The sequence below is a fragment of the Toxorhynchites rutilus genome, chromosome 2, assembly GCF_029784135.1.
Source record: "Toxorhynchites rutilus septentrionalis strain SRP chromosome 2, ASM2978413v1, whole genome shotgun sequence".
NCBI classification, from domain to species: Eukaryota; Metazoa; Arthropoda; class Insecta; order Diptera; family Culicidae; genus Toxorhynchites; species Toxorhynchites rutilus.
In genome coordinates this window covers 176,515,791-176,533,179 of record NC_073745.1, presented here as the reverse complement: position 1 = coordinate 176,533,179, position 17,389 = coordinate 176,515,791, and the positions used below count along the sequence as shown (strand labels likewise).

The 17,389-nt window shown below is 39.1% G+C and overlaps 1 protein-coding gene and 1 long non-coding RNA gene across 3 annotated transcripts in view; both read right to left on the bottom strand.

Annotated features, from left to right (window-relative positions):
* Window positions 1–2,021: 2,021 nt before the first annotated feature.
* Window positions 2,022–3,862, bottom strand: LOC129771222 (uncharacterized). Its single transcript, XR_008742314.1, has 4 exons — window positions 3,591–3,862; window positions 2,726–3,388; window positions 2,418–2,657; window positions 2,022–2,344 (listed from the first exon to the last, which is right to left on the bottom strand). It is a non-coding gene; the product is annotated as an uncharacterized LOC129771222 (long non-coding RNA).
* A 5,913-nt stretch (window positions 3,863–9,775) lies between these two features.
* Window positions 9,776–17,389, bottom strand: part of LOC129771215 (cytokine receptor-like) — a 75,197-nt gene continuing 67,583 nt past the window's right edge. For both annotated transcript variants that reach the window (XM_055774639.1, XM_055774638.1), the window contains 5 exons: window positions 15,595–16,346; window positions 14,299–15,470; window positions 14,057–14,233; window positions 9,915–10,020; window positions 9,776–9,851 (listed from right to left, as the gene is read on the bottom strand). In XM_055774639.1, coding sequence (XP_055630614.1) covers window positions 9,802–9,851; window positions 9,915–10,020; window positions 14,057–14,233; window positions 14,299–15,470; window positions 15,595–16,346 — 2,257 coding nt within the window. In that variant the 3' untranslated portion in view covers window positions 9,776–9,801. The remainder of the gene's footprint in view (window positions 9,852–9,914; window positions 10,021–14,056; window positions 14,234–14,298; window positions 15,471–15,594; window positions 16,347–17,389) is intronic.

Genomic DNA, 17,389 nt, shown 5'->3' with positions numbered 1-17,389 from the left:
AGGCGCTTTTCAGGGCCATTAAACCTTCCAAAAAAGAGTTTAGGAAATAAAGTTCAATGCTTTCTAAAACATTATCCAAAATAATAATAAAACACAAATTGATGTTTTCATAATTTGTTTGCCAGGATCTGATGAGTATGTGAATTTGGCAGTTGTTCTGAGCTTATTGATAGTTGGGGACTTCCCTGATTATTCAATTTTCACCAATTCTTAAATTGTTTCCAGATTTAAAGTACAGTAATCTACAATTAGTTCGACATTTAGCTAATTGGACGGACATGTAATGCGACTTATTTAGTTGGACATTTTTGTAAACATAGAGATCCAAATTATGACCCCACATTGAAAGTCGACACTGTACCACTGTCATCGCAAATGTTCAATTACAGGTTAAAATTACCTCCAATCCGGCACTGAGTGGTGGTAATGCGATGTGCCATTGAATGTAATTTACTGTAAAATATGTCACAAGCTGGATGGGAAGAAATTTTCCAACTGTGAAAGCTGTGGCGAGTGGCAAATGCAATCGCTAAACAGAAAGGTTTAGCCGAACAAGATGGGGATATCGAGTGATAACAAAACAATAAACTCTTTAGACTTTTTGTGATCCTGAAAAGGACCTTTTTTAGCCTATATGTGAATCCAACGAGCGAACAAATCGTAATGAATGTATTTTTTTTGCCATCGCTCCCTTTTAACGCTCATTCGTTCGTCTCGTTGGACCCGCCCCTTTGGCTGAGTCTGCCGATTTGTCTCTATCCTGTGAGTGTGTACCGCTAGAGTATAAAACACGCGGACCCCAAAAAAATATCTTATTTTCTTTCAAACCGTAAACCCGTGTGGTTGTACGGCATCGGCATCGTGTACTCAACAAAGGAGGAAAAAAGAAGGGAAAGGCAAAATCCCGCTCGAACCGTGGTGGTCTGCAATTTCCCGTAGGTGCATCCGCCAATTGCACCGGAAAAGGTAGCTAGGCCGAGCGCGTTAGTACCAGTGTACCAGTCCACCTAGCCGGCGTTATATAGTTTCGGCCGCCGGAGTGATCGAGTTAGCTGGCAAAGCTGCTCGCGACGATAAGAAAACCTGCATTCGGAACAGAACACATTCGGTTCGGCGGACATCAAGACACCAGGCAGTTGCAGCGAATGGCGAGTGGCAAACGCAATCGCAAAACGGCATCAGGTAGCAGAAGAAAAAAGTTTGTTCTTTATACAAACTGCTTTGGCGGCAAATCCAGAACAAGGCGGCATCGAGGGCGTTCGAAATGGTTTTTTTCAAAACCACGAGTACTAAGTTTTCTAAATTGGAACCATTCCATAAAACAAGGCGCTTTTCAGGGCCATTAAACCTTCCAAAAAAGAGTTTAGGAAATAAAGTTCAATGCTTTCTAAAACATTATCCAAAATAATAATAAAACACAAATTGATGTTTTCATAATTTGTTTGCCAGGATTTGATGAGTATGTGAATTTGGCAGTTGTTCTGAGCTTATTGATAGTTGGGGACTTTCCTGATTATTCAATTTTCACCAATTCTTAAATTGTTTCCAGAATTAAAGTACAGTAATCTACAATTAGTTCGACATTTAGCTAATTGGACGGACATGTAATGCGACTTATTTTGTTGGACATTTTTGTAAACATAGAGATCCAAATTATGACCCCACATTGAAAGTCGACACTGTACCACTGTCATCGCAAATGTTCAATTACAGGTTAAAATTACCTCCAATCCGGCACTGAGTGGTGGTAATGCGACGTGCCATTGAATGTAATTTACTGTAAAATATGTCACAAGCTGGATGGGAAGAAATTTTCCAACTGTGAAAGCTGTGGCGAGTGACAACAAATCGCTAAACAGGAAGGTTTAGCTGAACAAGATGGGAATATCGAGTGATAACAAAAACACAACACCAAAGGTTCTTTTCAGAACCATCAACATATTCATAAAGAGTAAACAGTAAACTAATCCATTTTTCAGGTAGATAGGTAGGTATTCACGTAGGTGAAGAAAATAAAACAATATATTTAAAATATATATTTAACAAAAGCTGTCCCCTTTGTATAGTCCTACGTCACTCCGGTTATGTCCCCGACATTACCCACCCGTCTTTTTTTTGTTTGAAATCCAATCAAATTTAAAATGTCTACTATCTGTCTGTCTACTAATTGTTGTCCGAAGGTAACCTGCCAGTAGGGGCAACTGACTCGGTTTGACACTAGGCTGTAGGCGGATTTTTTCTTCTACTGTATCGACATTGGTTCAGGATCTCTGTGTCGGAGTTATTGCTCTCGGGCGCCAAGCCCGAAGTCGTCGTCGTTTGTCACATTGGAACATCAAATCTGCTGTGAGAAAAACCTTGTTATTAACAATATTCCTAACATCTTTCGCTCATCTAACTGCGTAAAAAAGGTTTACCTGAAATAGCTACGTTCGTAGTGCTGTCGACCGGTTTCGGAACCGGTGCCAAATCGCCTTCATTCTTGCCACTATCGATAGAAGATTCTTTAATTTTGTCTATTTTGTGGGCTACTGTCGGTGGTAGTAATGGTGATGGTTTTCGCTGGGTGTACTGTTGTAGAACTATAGTTGTGTGGCGAAGTTGTTGAGATTGTGCATCATTCGCCAAACTGATATCCATCGCTTCCTGCGCGGAACCTAAAAAAATGTATCATAACAAAAATAACAAACATAAAACATAACAATAACAAAAATAAAATACTTACCTCCGAATCGATTCCCTTCCACTAGAGAAATGACGAATAAAGAAAGAGACTAGAGAAATGACAAAAATTTACGATAGTTTTGCTCCAGTACACACGCAGTAACATTTTGTTTTCCGATGAGTATAGCGTATTGACAACTGAGCTGAAGAGCTGTTCATAAAGAACAGCTCTTTTAGGTGAGCTGAACTGATCTGAGCTGTTCACCATGATGAGCTGGTTTGCACATCTCTAGTACCGATCGACGTCATTGTTTACGTTTGTGAAATGTCCAAGACCTGAAGGGTCGGTTCGGATTTTTGAAAAAAATGGAAGCGTCTTCTCTGACGGTCGAAACAGAACTGATGTGCTTCATTCTATCTTGGTTTTAGGTTTACATAAATTGCTTACGCTAGCATCCGCGCGCCTATCGCGGGTCTGATTCCTTGAGATACAAACAAAAACAATCACGCGCTGTTGACGGGCTGGTTTTCTGGAAATCGAACGCTGTGTTTGGATATCGTTATCTCGCATGATTCGTTTGGTGTGGCAAATGATGATTCGGATGTTAACTTCCATTAGGTACAAATTCAACCATGTATTGATATGCGCCGGAAGTTTCCAGAACTAATTTAATTCGACTTTATTGAATAATTCTGTCATCCAGATTGAGATTCCAAATTGAAACTGCACATGAAACATTTATTTTAATAAGTTTAAATATTTTTAAAAATGTGAGCTTAATTTCATTTTGTTTCAACTAGGACAGTACTTGTTTTGAAAATATGAAACGTAATATTATTTGGTTCTGGTTTTACAGATTCACAAAGCATTGAGAAAAATACCAATACTATCCCATTTTACGGTACTTATTCGTTTGAAAACTTACTGGAAACATAATTCATACTCCAAAAACTATTTCTGCATTGTTTATTTTTAATTCTAAGACATCTGAAAAAGTTACGTTATATCGAGGATGCCTTATATCGAGGTACGACTGTAGTTATGATTTTTTCTTTTCTTTCTTTATTAAAGAGATTTTCAGCCAAAGGCTGGTTCATCTCTAATACTAGTTACGAAATGTGGAATAATGGTGCTGGTGCAACAAGTATGCCTGTAGCCGCGTGTATGTCAATTGCGAAAAAGACCACCGAAAAGCGTTTGAGGTATGTGTTCAATGCATTGACATGAAACCAAGCCCCGGGCAAGGGGATATGATCCGCGAGTCAAGATGTGCTACAAATTTAGCTGTCATTGCCAAACCTATCAAATTACTCGGCGAACTCAAGGCAAATCTATGGAACAAGGTGCGCCCATTCGCTAACTAAAAAAAGAATTGTTTTGACGTAGGACTACGTCTTTCATTTCTATACCGGGGTGTAAAAACAAAGTTTCGAGAACGAAAGCGTTACGCTGGAGACCGAGATTTTGAGCGTTAATAGCTCTTAAACGACGGCGCCAGTGGTTGTATGGTTAGCGTAACAGCCTCACAATCCGATCGGCCTGGGTTCAATCCCAGCTGGCGTCGTTGGGATTTTCTGAGGCGAAAAATCTCTGGTTACGTCTTCCTTCGGAGCGGAAGTAAAAGAAGTTGGCCCGGCTCATGAGTTGTTGAGTCTGATAGGTAGGAACAGGTGGAGTCGCCTCCCTGATGTCGGTGATTGGCACTAAAGTGGCGGAAATAGGCCGACGAAAAATAAGCGAAGATAAAAAAAAAAAAAAAAAAAAGCTCTTAAACAACTGAACGAAATGGTATGATAAACACTTCATTTGAAAGATAAAATGTCTACGCGTCAGATACTTGTTACTTTTTCATCCAAAAACTTGTTTCAATAGTCTTAAAATTGCTTTCAAAACAGGCTATTGAAATCACCAATCGGTATATAAGCGAGCGCCGCTCGTAAAACCCACTCAGTTATGATTGAACAGCGATTGGAGCATGTTGTCGCTGTTGTTGTGAAGCTAATTTCGTTTATCATGAGAACGCTGATGAACGGTGTCACCAAGAGCCTGTTTGTGCACCTAAGGCCAAAAGGGAATCCACCAGGAGGAGAGTGATGCCACGGTTCCGCTTGAAACATCGGAGCAGCCGCCACACACACACACACACATACACGCGCGGAATTCTCGTTGCTATCATCGTTGCTGAAAAATAATCTGCCAGTTCCCCTGGGAATTGAAAAATACATTCATACGAAAGAGTTTATTTTAATGTTTTCTATCCATATAACACTGCAACCAAATACATTTGGTTTTGTTATTTTTCAATCAATCGCAATTAACAGGAAAGCTTCTGAATATTTTTTTTCCCCATCAGTGGAAATTTTCGTATCCAATATTGGATGCATAACATGAAAAACGGAAAATGTTTCACATCGCGAAAATCAAGTCATTTTCGAGCGATTATTTGCTTTCTACTCATATAATGCTGCGACCAAATACATTTCGTTTTGGATTTTTTCAATCAAGTGCGATCAACGTAAGACCACGTCTTTCGGCAATTTATTAGAGGTGCAATGAATCTTTAGGAATTCCCGCTCTACGCGCACTGGCAAACAATGTTTACTCAACAATTTTTCAAACGAGAAATGGGTGTTGTGAGAAAGGATTAGCGAACGCGAAAACGACAAACGGGAGAAAGATACGTTTGGAGGTTGAAGGAAATTGGCAGAAAACTTCTTCATTCTATCATTCAAATAATGTGATTCATACCACATCGTTTTGCCAGAAAGAGATTATTAATGTTCAAAGGAGGAATCGAGTCCTCCGAGGAAATTACCCAGCGCAAATTAGAGTCGACTATCGGATTGCGGCATTCGTACACAAATAATTTTATAATGCAGTTTCACCAAAGTGATTTCTTCGGATATATTCACTACATCATGTCATGTATTTCATATTCTTCATTAAGAAATCCATATCCATGGCACCTATCGGTAACGAATTATTATCGAAACCACGATTTTCGCTAAATGCTCCTTTCAGTTCGGCCTGTAAAAAACTTTTCTGTACTCTAATCCATCAAATTTGGAGCCCTGAAAAGGGCTGTTGATTATATGCTAAGCTAATATAGCACGCTCTCCTCGGATACGATGGGCCAGCTGGATGTCCTTGGGCATGATGTGACGCGTTTTGCATGTATCCGAGGAGAGCGTGCTATATTAGCTTAGCATATAATCAACAGCCCTTTTCAGGGCTCCAATTTTGATGGATTAGAGTTCAGAAAAGTTTTTTACAGGCCGAACTGAAAGGAGCATTTAGCGAAAATCGTGGTGTCGATGATAATTCGATACCGATAGGTGCCATGGATATGGATTGCATAATGAAGAATATGAAATACAAGAATACAAATACATGTAGTGAATATATCCCCATATCGAAGAAATCACTTTGATGAAACTGTTTACCGTTTGTCGTTTTTAAGTGTTGGGAAAGGGCATTATATTTGCTGAGTAAATTCCAAGAAAAAAACCATTCCTTCTTTAAGCGTGATTCATTCTGCTTCGGATCAACAGAACAGTGATAATCATTTCATACAAAAGATAAAATGTCCAAGAGTTATATGATTGCTATTTATTGAGTCGGAAAATTGTTTCAATAGCTTAATGATAGCTTCGAAAACAGGTTATAAAATGACGCTTCCTTTGCTTTCGTTCATTTCTTACTCTACTCTCGCACCGTGACGACTCGTTTGTTTGGGACCAAGCAGATAGCAGGTTAGTCTTTCAGTGGTAAGGCACACGAAAGCAGCTCGAATAAGCGCACCAGCCGCAGGATTGGTGAAGAAGCCACATCGCTATCGACCGGGAACTTTGCGTGAAATTCATCGCTATCGGAAGTCGACCGAATTTCTGATCCGCAAGCTACCTTTGCAGCTTTTGGATCGTGGAATTGCTCAGGAACTCAAAACTGACTTGCGCTTCCAAAGTTCCGCGGTTATGACGCTGCAGGAGGCTTATTCGAAGATACAAATTTGTGTGCTATCCACGTAAAACGCGTCACATCATGCCCAAGGACATTCAGCTGGCCCGTCGAATCCAAGGAGAGGGTGCTATATTAGCTTAGCATATAATCAACGGCCCTTTTCAGGGCTCCAAATTTGATGGATTAGAGTTCAGAAAAGTTTTTTGCAGGCCAAACTGAAACGAGAATTTTCGTTTGGATGCCATACAGCATCGAGAAAATTCCGGAAAGATCTAATCGTTGCTGAAAAATAATCTGCCAGTTCCCTGGGAATTGAAGAATACATCCATGCGAAAGAGTTTTTTTAATGTTTTCTAATTATATGGCGAACACAGCGACCAAATACATTTGATTTCGTAATTTTTCAATCAAGTGTAATTAGCTGGAAAGCTTCTGAAGATTATTCTTTCCCATCAGTATGATATTTTCGTATCCAATATTGGATGCATAACATGAAAAACGGAAAATGTTTCGTATCGCCAAAATTATATAATTTTCAATCGATTATTGCTCAGTCGCCGAAATTTTCATACTCAGAGAGTTCATTCTCCTCTAGTTTGCCTTCCAAATTGCCATCGTAAACCACACCTTCTCTCGATTCAATCACGCACGAAAAGCATACTGAAATGATATTCTGGTGGTGAAACCCATTCATTTTTCGTGAGGCGTCGTGCACAAATTAAGTAACGCGATAAGGGGGGAGGGGTTAGATGTTGCGTTACTTTCTGTTTATTAGAGATAGGAAATTGCGTTACGAAAGGGAGGGGAGGTTCAAAATCCGGATTTTTGCGTTACGTAATTTGTGCACGACGCCTGAGGACATCGACAAGACAACATCGTTACTGAACGAGCTGAACGGCGAGGGATCGAGGTATTCATTACCTGGCTTGACCTGACCTGAAATGCAATCAGTTTGTTTTAACTGTGAGGGAGCGCATAAAAGCCGATCGATCAGAAGGAGAAGAGAAGGTGACCAAGAGAGTATCAGCATCGAAATACGGTTCCTCGGGAAGACATAGAAGCAGCCGCCACACACACACACATACACGCGCGCAACTCTTTTCGTTTGCTGGTTATCGAGAGGAAACCTGGAAAGAAATGATCGTTGCTGAAAAATAATCTGCCAGTTCCCCTTGGAATTGAAAATTGCATTCAAGCGAGTTTATTTTAATGTTTTCTATCCATATAATACTGCGACAACATACATTTGGTTTTGTGATTTGTCAATCAAGTGCAGTTAACAGGAAAGCTTCTGAAGATTATTCTTCAGAACAAGGTTTTTTGTATCCAATATTGGATGCATAAAACCTTGAGTCTTCAAAGTAACACTCTCGTTTTTGAAGTCACCCAAATATTTATTTATTCATTCATTCAGGATGGATTTAGATTCAACTTCAAACAAATGATCTCTAAATCAACGATAGTCCTACGTCACCCTTGCGGTTATACCATAGATATAACCCACTTCCTGTTTTTTGAAAAAAAAAATTATGTGAAATGTAATGATCATGATGATCACAAGGGTCTGAATGATAATATAAAACGTAGAACCCTAGGTTAATCACTTGAAATGTAGTATTATATTATAATGTAAACCAACTTAAGAAATTGAAAGAATTTAAGTGAAATAAAAGGGTTTGAATGAATTCTGCATCATTTCAATAATTTCAGTTGTATTTAGCTGCTGCTCATGCTTTATTCGAAAATTTGCGTTTTGCGTGCGGAAAAACATCTCCAACGCTCATCATCAAACATCATTTCCGTAAAAATCTAATCCACAATTTATACTATGCAGCACCATTCACAGAATGACAATCGAAAATTCGAACCGGATCAGTTGTGTGACGACATCACTCGAAACGAAACAAATTTTTAGCTTTACTTTTCAGCCGAAGAACACAGCTATCACCGCACTAAAATACCTTCTTTACATCTGGCTTAAAACGCACGTAAACGTAAACGTCATATTTAACTCGAAACAATCGTTAAATTCGTGAAAATTTAAAGAAGGTAGTTTTGAAATCTTATAAATAGTATGTAGATTTTTAAGTCATTCGATTACTTAAAACACGTAGTCCTGACGCTTACTTAGCCATTTGGTTGTATATTTCCAAATATTTTACAACACAATAATCACAAAAACTCACCATTATAATATAAAATCAGCATCAAACACAATTTCAGTTTCATATTATTTCACAATTTTCGAGGAAACGTATTACTCTATTACATAGAATACATATTGAATACAGAAAAGTAAATTTTCATTCATTATTTTTTGTTCTAGAAGTGTGTTAATTTCGTCCTTAATTTCGTTTTCCAAATGGCGCAAATCATTATGGTGCCTTCAACGCAAAGACAATAAATGAAACGCTTGCAGCGTAAAACGTAATGAATATAATGAATATAGCAATGAGTATTTCATAAAGTATCAGTATATTCCACAAATTGTGCTCAATCGTCTTAATTTACTTTTGTGTATTTTTTAAATGGCTGCAGAAAACCACTTCACGTTTTGACCCACCTGGTAGTATGTTAAGTGCCTTGTTTTACACCAGCTTGAGAGTTTGGCAGTTCTCGCGAGTGACAGTGGTCGCAAATTGCATTTGCGACCCGGACATGTTTGACGCTGTCAAATCCTATGTGCTAGTATACGGATGCCCTCAGGCTGCATGAAACAAACCGCGACAGTGCGATAAGCTTGTGTATTGTTCTGCGAGGGCAAGGATGAATCGTCAATCAATTATCGTCATCTGATTCTACAATAAAAATCATTTCAGGGAGACCAAACCTTTCTACTAGAAAGTTATTTCTAAAATTTCACAGCATTCCAAAATAATATCCGAAGTTATTATCAAGCGACTTGAATAAAATATCATCGCAGTTCTACGTCAAAAATATGGTCGTGTCTTGGACACAACCTCCTATATTTTTTTTCTATACACGAAGTCGATGGCTTAGTGTCACAATACTAGAAACCAGAAACGTCAGCCCAGTTCAACCTCATATCAGAAAGCAACAACAGGCAGAAGTGATGGAAGTTCTCAAAAATCAGGAAAATATTCACCTATGGCTTTCTTTCGTAATGACATCACTGTCGTTAACACTGTCTGGGGGCAATCTGATTGTTCGTGTATTCACTGCATTTTGTGTCCATAGTCTACTAATTGCTTGTGTGTTACATATCCTAAATGAACAAAATGAAGTTGTACAAAATTAATGTATAAACAATAGAAATGTTTGAAATTACCTGAAATCCCTTCCACATCTGTCGACACCATAATCGGCATTTTTGAAGAATTTGTGTTCCCATTTCCTACTAAGCAATTTGTTCGTATGACGTTAGAATCGGGAGCCTGAAAAAAGAATAAAAATATAGGAAGATTCTTGGATAGTTAACGTGTGTAACAAAAAGCTATCCACATACAAGCCAAACACAAATTTGCAGTATCAAGTGCATTAAAAGATCAGCTAAATTTAAAATCTCAAACTCCTTAAAAAACTATTCGATGACCATTTTGTCATCTCCTAAAATGTTTTAAGGATTCGTTCTCACGAAGACTCAAAACTGTCAGGTGGCCAATGGATGACCATTTACACTTCTTGAATTTCTGTATCCGTCAGTCCAAAGAGATTACTCCATTTTAATTTATATTCAAATATTCAGATTAAGGAGAATGGAGTAATCTCTTTGGATTGACGGAAACAGAAATTCACGAAGTGTTAATGGCCATCCATTGGCCACTAGACAGTTTTGAGTTTTCGAGTGAACGAATCCTTAAAACATTTTAATAATCTGTCAATGTCAACACGATAGTCAAAATCATCGTTTTCATCATTGTGAAGTACACGAACGAGCTTAATCATTATTAAAAATTACTATGTCCACGCAACAATCATCATGTAACGGTAATCCCAGTCCCTTACCACATTTTCGGTCTGCTGCATTGGTAATTGGCGCTATTAATAACACAACAATGGAAGCCTCATATCAACAGTACCGCTGTGAACAGTCCAACTGTGAACATTCGAATAATAGAAATATTCTTACGCCGAAAAAGGCGACATGTGTTGTGTATCGATAGAATAGGAATACTCTTACGCCTGAACGGCTACTGTGTAATAGATAAATCAAATGTTTATCGATTAGGAATACTCTTACGTCTAAAAATGGTAACAGTGTAATATACAACAATCATTATCTCCAGATAAAAAATGTTTACGAATGAATTCGGCTCTGTTACAGCTGAATGAGCCTAATGAAAAAAACTGATAGGATAAAAAAAAATAAATTTCACAACGTTCTCAAGAATTTGGCATCTCCCAAACCTGATTGTGAGGTATATTGCAAAAAAAAATCTTGGGCCACATCCTCATAAGATCAAATTTACTCAAGAACTTGACCATATAAAGCGCTATTATGAGCCATATGAGCTTCTCGGATTGGGCTCTGGCGAATCTTGAAGAAAATTATGATTTTCAACACAAAATCGTCTTTAGCGATGAGGCGTATTTCTCCGTCGATGAGAACGACCTATCGCGACATATTGGAAGTTTTTTTTACCAGAAATGAAAGATTTGTGATTTCAACATGTGGCCTTAAAATGGATTTATTAAAATGTAAGTTTGGTGAACGTGTTATTTCGAGAAATGGACCTGTCGATTGGTCGGCCTTGTCCATGCGATTTGACGCCATTGGATTTCTTTTTATGGGGATTTGTCAAGTCACTGGTATATGATAACAAGCCAGCCACTTTAGGAAAGCTCAGAGACAACATCCAACGCAAAATTCGCGACATTCCGGTCGAAATGTGTGACCGAGTAGTGGAAACTTGGGTCTAACGGATCGATCGCTGTAAACGGGCCCAATTCATACTTAAAATGTAAGAGTTGAGCTGCATCTAGACAAATTTAAATTACGACTGACTTTTTAAAAAAGCGTATTTCAAATCATTAATCTCGTTTTCAAAAAATCGTAACTGAAAATCCAGATGGTTGATTGAAATATGATGCATGACAATTTTTTTGAAAACCAATGAGAACGGTTAGTCCTAGGATAAAATGTTATACAGTTGAACACACTATACGTCAAACTTGGTTGAATTGTTGAATATTAATATTCCAAGAAAAATACACAATAAATATCGAAGCAGAATGTTTGATATGTAAAAGTTTTCAACATTTAATTCAGTTTATCAGTGCATTCAAAATGTTGTTTTTTATAAATGATTCATTTGTTTATCAACAACTTCTGGCCATCTGGATTTTGAGCTACGATTTTTCGGAAAAAAGTTCAATGATTCCGAATACGCTCTTATAAAAAATCAGTCTAATTTTAATTGGTCGTATGATAATGAAAATTGTTATTTTATGTAGTTTCCATCATAAGTACCAAATTTCAAAGAAAATCAAGAAGGTCGGGTCAGCCGTCGGCTGTTTTGGCGTGAAATTGCTCTATTTTGAAATTTCGATGCAGCGTTAGATAATATTTTTTGCCCTCCGGTTTTTTTTACATCCCTATTTCAGTTCGAGATGAATCAGCCCAGGAGGCTGAAAGTCTCAAAAATAAATTTTTAAAATGGTTCTTTAATGGGGATCAACACTAGGGTAGGAGCCTGTCCGATGGCCTCAAATGTTCCTTTCTTACGCCTCCACGAAGATCATTTGACGGCATCGGACATGAACGGGAAACACACACCTGGTCTTGGCTCCGAGAACGGGTGTCAAAAGTGGCTGAGTGGGGGGCTGCCAGCGAGTCAGAGCGCAATATATCTCTCGGGGAAGAACTCCAGGGTCATTGAAGGCTTGGGGGTGCGTCTGTTCCCCATGTTTGGGGCGGCTCCCCAAAAAGGTTCCTCTGGAAAGGTGGGACTCTAATATACCTTGCCGCCCCGCTGTCTCCCGGCAAAGAAGCTACATCAATGAAATGGAGCTACGATCAAGGAGAATATTAAGAATGCGATCACCCGAGGAGGGTCCCCGAACTGAAGCTGGTCCTGGAACGGGCGTAAGAGAGAGCGGCCAGCGGCTGGAGGACAATCCGAAGAGCTACGCCACACGGAAACAGCAGCCATCGACAACACCCACGAAACGCTGCGCCTACGAGGCGTGTTACGACTGACATACGACATTCGTCCACATTGTGGGTACCTCTAGGCGACGGATCATGTGTACACACGATATGAATAGATTGGTGATCCGTGCCTATTACATCTGCACCAACCAAAACGCGCTATACTGGGCTGTCTGAGCCGCTGACAGAGGATACAGCGTTCTGCACTTGGCGCAAGCGGAGTACCATCTCAACTGCAATCTGCAGACAGCGGAGGAGTGGATTGCAGCTTGAAAGCAGAAGGCTGTGCATGGTGCCCAACCCCATCAACTGGACCGGTCACGCGTCGACAAGGCCACATCTAATCTGTGGCTAATGCGTGGTGAACTCTCTTCAGTAGTAGAAGCCGACATGTTAGCCATCCAGGACAGGATAATGCCGACAAGAAACTGCAGGCGGTACGTCTGGCATCAAGACGTTGGTGATATTTGCCGGATGTGCCGAGCGCCACAACAACGTGGCCCGCATTGTTCGTTGAAAACTGGCGCTTCAATGAGGTCTATTAGAAGACAACGTACCAAACTACCGGTACCTGCCTGCACATGTCTTGAAAAGTTACGTTTCAATTAGTACTGGGATCGCACTGTTCTGACCAACCTCTCGATCACCCACAACCGCCCAGATATAGTGGTTTACGACAAGAGCGGCCGCAATGTTACCATCATCAATGTCGCTATTCCGCTGAACCAAAATCTGGAGGAGACCCATGGTCGCAAAATTTGTAAGTACCGACCATTGGCCGTGGAACTCAAGGAATTGTGGGGGCTAAGGGAGGTCCCAAAAATTGTTCCTGTCGTTAAGAATATGAGAAACGAGGGAATGTTATACACTCACTTCAATTTTTGCGAGAAACGCAATGCCGATTTTTTTTTTCGGCGAGTGATGATTGGCCGAAAAATAGTTTAGTTTCAGAGTCTTGTTTCTTGCACGAATCTTGTACGCCAACAACGGTTCTGATTTGACAGAAGCAAAACGATTCCAAATGGACACGGGTACTTCTAATTGAAACTTCTATGGTGGGAGCTTATTTAATTGCTTTCTAACCGTGTTATGAATGGTTCTTTGGTTTGCCCTTTCCGGATGACAATTCTATTCACGTTCATAGAGATTCTAAAGGAAGAAACTTGTAGCTTCTGAATAATGCATGTTAGTCTGATTTTTATTTATAACAAAGGTACAGCCATTCAAAACCCATTGAGAAAAAAATTCTATGCAGCAGTTTACAACATAAAGTCCTTTAACACATTATGAACACTCTTCAGGGTCGCATTTTAACATACCTTTGGCATAGGTGCCAGCACATATCCATTTGAACCATGTTTGGGAGCCAAAACGTAACCGCTAGTGTTGAAATGCAACAAGTTATCCTTGTTTGGTGCCATGGTCATATCAGTAGAATTATTATATTTTGTTTGCGTTGTTTGATCCAAACCTTTGTCCAAAGACAAATTATAATGCTAAAATTGTTTAGAATAGCGGAATGATGAAATGCAACCTTCCGAAGGTAATATGCAATACTTACCGATTTGTAGTCGTCCGAAAGGGACAACAAATCTACATCATTGATTATTCCATCTCCGTCATTAAGGTTCTCTTGAGACGAGCTCAAGCTCGTTGCATCATCCAAAGCGGGCAAATTGTTTCCTGTATGTCTGTGATTTAATGCGAACGAAAGAGATCGATCGTCTTGAGCTTTCACTAGCAGTTCATCGTAGTTGTCATGTCCATGGAATGAATTGAAATCCCTCGAGACATTAGATTTATCTGATGCTACAATATCGTTCAACGCGTCCGGAAGAACAACTTTTATATTCTTAATTTGTTTCATTTTCTTCAAACTCACATAAGTGCATATACTTAAACTAACGATGCCAGAACAGGCAATTATAGTTAGAAAAATAATCGCTGGTGTGTTTTCAGGACCATAATTACACCAGTGTGAGAGTGGTTTTGACCATTCACCGTGTAAAATAGTAGCAAATTTGTCTATGCTATTCCAGTTAATGAACGGAATCTCGTTACCGTTACGTTCACATTCTATCGAATTATAATACGTATAATGTTGATTCGAATCAGGTACTCCTTGCTCTATGTAATAAGAATACTTTTCTCCACAGTGTAGTTTATTCCATATGGTATAATTTGGTGCATGGGGACTCAAAATAACATTTACTGCGCGTACGTAAAATTCATATTTGTCAGTGCGATTAAATTCAGTTGAACCAATTTGACATATAGAACGTTTTAAACGACAAAATGGGCTCTGTACCCGCGTGATAGTATCCGATTCTTTAGTCTTTATCCTAAGTTCGTAATATTCAATGCATCCAGCTTTGAGTTCTGGTGATGACCACTGTATTGCAAGCCTGGTATCATTTAAATCCACAGATCCTGGCTGCTGTATTACGCCAGGAACACCTATTTCAGTTGTTACATCTACGGAGTTTGAAGTATTGGAATATCCTATGGTGTATGCGCGAACAATTATTTTGTAGTTTGTAAATGGTTTTAGTGTTGTCAGTGTATATGTTACAGCTTTAGTATAATCCTCGATATAAACTTTGGTGTTTAAATGATTATACCATACTTCATAGTTCATCTTGCCACCATTAATGTGCAAAGGTGGTTTCCATTGTAATGTAATTGAGTCATTTCGAATCTCTTTGCATATCAAATCTCGTGGTGGTGATGGTGCTGAAAGGATAGAATTATTATATAATAGAGACTGATAAAAACCTGTGGATCGCGCATCGAGGTGTCTCTTGTTATAAAATGTGACATCAATATGAATGATGATGATAAAATCGGAAATATTTACCTGCTTCAAGTGTTGTATTGAAAAGAGGCTCACTTCTTGGTCCGATTCGGGTTCTAGAATACATGGCTACCTGTATTTTATACGTCACATACGGTTTCAACTCACTAATACGGTGCGATGTAGTTCCGGTTATATTCAGAGACTTTTCAGGAGTTCTACAACTCTGATCTCTTGGTGAGTTTATTGGGCAATAAATAATATTATAACCTTCAACTATTGCACTATCCCCACATTCCAGCTTCCATTCTAAATCAATATATGTCGATTGCATCGCTGGAATCCAAATCGTTTTGAGTTTACCTATGTCATTCTTCTGAGTTGCCGTACACGATGCCCATACCATTCCAGATGACATTTTTCCGGAATTAGCGGCTACGGCAAAATTTAGTGTCGAGCTCACATTATTTAGTTCGTAACTGTTGGCTGTCCCGTTAACGTAATCGAAGCTGATTGAACCGTTACAATCGTTAGGCGAATTGCTGCTTGAATTACACCAGAAAATAGTGTAAGAAGTTATTTTTGATGCATGCTCAGGATTTGCTTTCCATGAGAGTAGGTATCTTCCAGAGTCTGATAGCAGTTTGATTATTTCTGGTTTAGGCAAACGATAGTCTTTGCTTGGGATGAATAATGTGCTGGATTCCAAGGAATCGCCCTCACTATTAGAACTCCTGATGACAAAGGTATAGTTTCCGTCAGTCATATTTCGGAACTGAACCATTGTACTTCCGTTACGGCCTTCCGTTACATTACTGGAATAAGATAAAAAATGTATATAAATATATATTTAATCTTCATACATGCAATATATAACTATACGATTGAAGAAGAATAAAACAGGCATATGCAGAAATCTTCAGAACTCAATATCAACAATTCCATGGCAAAAGATCTATCGAAACATAAAATTGCTCAAATCTTTCTCACTCCTTATATACTCATTCCATTCCGAAAAATTAAAAACTGGAGGGGGATATATCTGTGAAATAATCGCAAGGGTGACGTTGGACTAATGTTGGCTTAGCAATCAATAAGTAACAAGCATATTTCTTTTAGACATTCCACTCTTCGAATAAAGTGCGACTCGTTCAGTCCGACTGCAGAAAAAAAATGAAAAAAAAAAAGAGAAAAGAGCATAACGCATAGGCGTGTGAGCGTGACCATCCTTATCTCACATCGTAATAACAACTGTTCGGGTGCAGACGCAACCCGTCAGTATTAATTGCAAATTATCACTCGCATTTTGTTCACATGTGGAATAGTTGGGCAACCGTCGGTGAGATGCAACTTTACTTTCGGCTTCTGCATTCTCTCCTGTCGCTGCTGTTGTTATTTGTGCTGCTGCATATTATTCTTGCTGCTTCTTACTGCGCAGTGGTTGATGCAAACTGCAATCTGTTCGATGGTTGAAGGAAAACTGCTCTCTGGTCGGTGGTTAAAGCAAAACTGCACGATGATTGTGGGAATACTAGATGATGGTTATCGAAGTACTGTTTATAACTGCTCGGTGGTAGAAGCAAATCCGGACGATGGTTATCGAAACACTGTTGTAGAGCGCATCGTGTTCGCCACTTTTATAGCGAATTGCATTGATGCATATTTTCGATGGGCGGGGTTTCGGTTACTAAATTTTTGTTCGGCACTCAGAGCGTCGGACGCGAACAACAACTATATGGATTTACGAGCGGGCGCCAACTCATATACGGATTTGTGTGATATTTTCGGACGTTTGAACGTTATGTAGGTAAAAATCATAAGTGTATGAGATAGTATTCCATTTAATTGAACGTATGTT